At 39.7% G+C, this 3,941-nt stretch overlaps 1 protein-coding gene across 5 annotated transcripts in view; it reads right to left on the bottom strand.

Annotated features, from left to right (window-relative positions):
• Positions 1–464: 464 nt before the first annotated feature.
• LOC121697761 (chloride intracellular channel protein 4) overlaps positions 465–3,941 on the bottom strand; it is a 17,515-nt gene continuing 14,038 nt past the window's right edge. For all 5 annotated transcript variants that reach the window (XM_042079425.1, XM_042079427.1, XM_042079428.1 and 2 more), the window contains exons 3-6: positions 3,848–3,941; positions 2,727–2,833; positions 2,442–2,623; positions 465–1,676 (exon numbers count right to left, since the gene is read on the bottom strand). The exon at positions 3,848–3,941 is cut by the window's right edge and continues 32 nt beyond it. In XM_042079425.1, coding sequence (XP_041935359.1) covers positions 1,515–1,676; positions 2,442–2,623; positions 2,727–2,833; positions 3,848–3,941 — 545 coding nt within the window. In that variant the 3' untranslated portion in view covers positions 465–1,514. The remainder of the gene's footprint in view (positions 1,677–2,441; positions 2,624–2,726; positions 2,834–3,847) is intronic.

Raw genomic sequence — 3,941 nt, 5'->3', positions numbered from 1 at the left:
TATCAGTGTACCTTTCTGTAAAATACATAAACAGACATACATAACACACACACACACACACACAATCTACTTAATCTTCTTGGCGACATCCAGATAGGCAAACTCGATTTAATGATGTTGATGAGTGTACATATTGTGAATGTGGATAATACAATGTGACTTTTGAATGTGAAAGTTGCAATTGATGAATAAACTCTTTCGAGAGGTGTAAAAACTCTAATAACAGGTCGATAAACTCTACTTCTGAAATTTCAGAGGTGGATAAACTGCATTTATTTCGGTTTAGCCTCTAACTACAGCCCTGCATGAAACTCTTGACAAGACTGCTCCACTGGCTGAGCGTTGATTGCAACAATACTAGCTCATAGCCTTATATACAAACTGCTGCTGCTAAACTCTGCTACATGTTCAGTGGTTAATATGAGCCTTCAGCTGAACAGGAAATGAGCCACTCACAAACCCACTCACGTTTTTCAATCAACTTTAATTAGGTCTCCTCTCAGGGGATTGATAAGGCGTTCACTCCGTTTACAAAGCATCCAAATGTTAACACTGCCAGGTCATCAATGCAACAAAAAAAAAAAACAATCAACACACAAGAAATTAGCTGAAGGATTTAGTCTTTAGAGATAGACCTGAGGCGGGAGATAAGAGTGAGGAGTCACTGAGATCTTCCAGACAATGGCATTCAATACAAAAGAGAGTACAGGAAATTACAACAGTGGATCTCATTATGGTCATTAATGTAGTCTGTAAATGTAAATACACATCAATTTGCTTTTACAAAACGTGTGTGTAGAAAATGCAAGAGGTCAAACTACCGAGGTCATGACCTGAAACAACCTTTCATATTTTGAGAGTTCTAAAATGTTTATAGTTGATATTTCTACCTTCAAAAGAAAAGAAAAAACAGGAAAGAATCATCATAGATGAAATAAAAGAGACAGAGATACATGGCAGAAGTAGACGGCATGATTTTCTAATGCATGATTGAAAGGTACATTTGCTTTAACTGCTCTCAAGGCCATAGTGTTTATACAATGAGAAATACAATATAAGGGATATCTATTGGTACTGAGTATATGAACTTAGTGTAGGAATACAGTATGGCTAGCATGTCATTGGTTCTACTGGATCCTGGCCCTGCCATTGGTTAAAAGAAACTCTGACTGACTCAACACATTCTATGGATGTCCTGATATATCAGGGTCCAACAACTTATATACTGTATGAGTACAATGCAACACCACCGGGGAGTGCACACACACACACACACATCCACAGACATACTCATCAGCACACACACGCACGCACTCACACATGCACACACACGCACACATGCAGGCACACACACACAAACATGCACATATAGGCATAAACACATGTCCTTTTGCCACCTCTTTTTTCTTATTCTTTGTCTTTTAGATCTCTACCTTTCTGTAAAATACATAAACAGACATACATAACACACACACACACACACACACATGCACACACACACACACACACACAATCTACTTAATCTTCTTGGCGACATCCAGATAGGCAAACTCAATTTCTCGTTCGGCAGGGCAGGTGTTAGTGAACTCCTCCCTCTCGTAGGCGCGGTTCAGGTAGCGCCACACACCCGTCATGTCGGCTGGAATCTCAAAACCGCGGTACTTTCTGGCCACCACCTGTGGGAGTAAGAGAGCCCACAGTAACCCTTAGAACACACAAAAGGAACTCAAGAGACGGGAACATGACATGCAACATAGAGCATATAGGAATCTTCAAGGGGGTGGCAACATATTAAAAGCTTTTCAGCTCACACATAACAGAGGGCTTCTATGTCACACTATTTACTTTACAGGCACACTATGCAAGATTTTCACCTTTACGAAGCCAATTTGATGGTAAACGAACTTGTAATAGGCGAATCGTTCACCTAACATTCAGCATACAGCATAGACGTAGCAAGTCCCTACCTAGAAAACCAGCCATGCAACTTCCAAGAGCGGCACACCGCTACATCTCGTGAGAATTGTGAAACATTACCTTGTCAGTAGATATAGCTCTTTGGAGATAGTTTTTGCCTGTTGTTAATCCTTCACCTCCACACCAAAAGCATTTGCATTGTGTACAGGGGGTATAGTAGTTTGCTATTAACAATAGCAGAGTAACATATATATTGCGACTCTAGAGGGAGCTCTACACTTGCCAAAAATACCTAGAAACCTGCATAATATACCATTAAGTCAGGGAGAGAGTGTGAGAGAGAGAGAATGTGTGGACAGTGTGTGTGTATGTATGTGTGTGTGTGTAAGAGAGAGAGAGAGAGTGTTTGTGTGAGAGTGTGTGTGTTTGTGTGTGTGTGTGTGTGTGTGTGTGTGTGTGACTGTATGTCTGGGCATGTGTTTGAGTTTATGCGTGATGAATGTGTGTGTGCATGCTTACAGTACCTTGATGATGTGTAGTTTGGGCAGCAGGTTGCAGTCCGCAAGTGTGAGGTCAGGCCCATCCAAGAAGCTGCGGGTGGACTCTCCCTGCTCCTCTGTGCTGTTGGCGTCCACTTCTTCTGGCATCGGGGTCTGCAAGAACTCATCCAGGCGCTTAAGTGACTTCAGCAGAGCCTTTTCCAAACCTGGACACACACACACACACACACACACATACACAAATGGTAAAACATCCACCACAATCAGTTTTGTCATGTTACTGTACGGCAGCGCAAACCCCCTGTTTACCGTCGTTGGCATCTTTGCGTGGGTTCTTGATATAGGCAGAAAATTTGGCAAAGACATCGATCCCAGCTGTGTTGGACTCGGGGTGTTTAGCCGCCAGTCTAGGGTATCTGAAACAACACACAAAGAGAATTTAGTTTTTTTGTTCTTTCTGTATGTTTTACTGTGTACTCAGGCAATTAAACATAAACCATTTCACAACGAATAAAGTTCTTTAAAGCTTTAAAGGGAAGTTAATTTATATACTGCATTTCATCCACAGAGACAATTCAATATACTTTAAATGAACAAAAACAAAGAATTGTAAATTAAAAAAATAAAGGACATATGAATAGTTCTGAAAATAGTTAAACAAAAACTGTAAAGTACAATTAAAAGTAATAAAACATATCTGAACATATAAAGTACATCTGATTAAAAGTAAGTGTGTTTGATCAGTTAGCAAAAAGCATCTGAGAACAGCTAAAAGCTCCATCAACATGTTTTTTCTGACACCAGGTATTACAACAACTATTGGGTTACACTTTACTTGACAGTATCGACATAAGACTGACATGACGCTGTCATGAATGTGTCATAAACAAGTCATAAACGTGTATGACATAACGCTTCTGTTATTAAGTGACATTCAGTTATTTTCATAACAAGTTAGGGTTAGGATTAGGGTTAGGGTTAGGATTAGAGTTAGGGTTAGAGGTTAGGATTATGGTTAGGGTTAGGGTTCATGTGTCATGACAGTGTCATATGTTCATGGCAGTGTCATGTCACTCTTATGTCGATACTGTCAAGTAAACAAATATTTTCTCCTGTGAATGAGAGGTGTTTAAGGTGTGTTTTGCTGGAGCATGTCTGGGCAGTTTTTGCCATTTGATGGTAAGAATACGATTCGTTTTTTTTTAAATAATTCTGCCAATAAATGTATATGATATTTTATATTTAAAAATATAATTGTATGTATTATACTGTATTAAATATAATTGTTTATCATTGTGTGACCATCATTGTCTCTCTTACAATCATAGATCTGTTCTGAATGTTAGGGGTCATAGACACATCAAAGAATACACATGTGACCACTAATAGAAATAATAACACATTGGACCAGTATCAGAGGCACTCTGTACCGAGGGGGTGTGAGCTTCTCCTCCAGAAACTCCTCGATTTTGTTCACGTCGACCTTGACCTCCCCGTTGAAGGTCATGAATGGTGGGTTAGTGC

Source organism: Alosa sapidissima, chromosome 22 (genome assembly GCF_018492685.1).
Source record: "Alosa sapidissima isolate fAloSap1 chromosome 22, fAloSap1.pri, whole genome shotgun sequence".
Lineage (NCBI taxonomy): Eukaryota > Metazoa > Chordata > Actinopteri > Clupeiformes > Clupeidae > Alosa > Alosa sapidissima.
The sequence above is the reverse complement of the archived record's forward strand: the minus strand, read 5'-3'. Positions and strand labels throughout refer to the sequence as shown.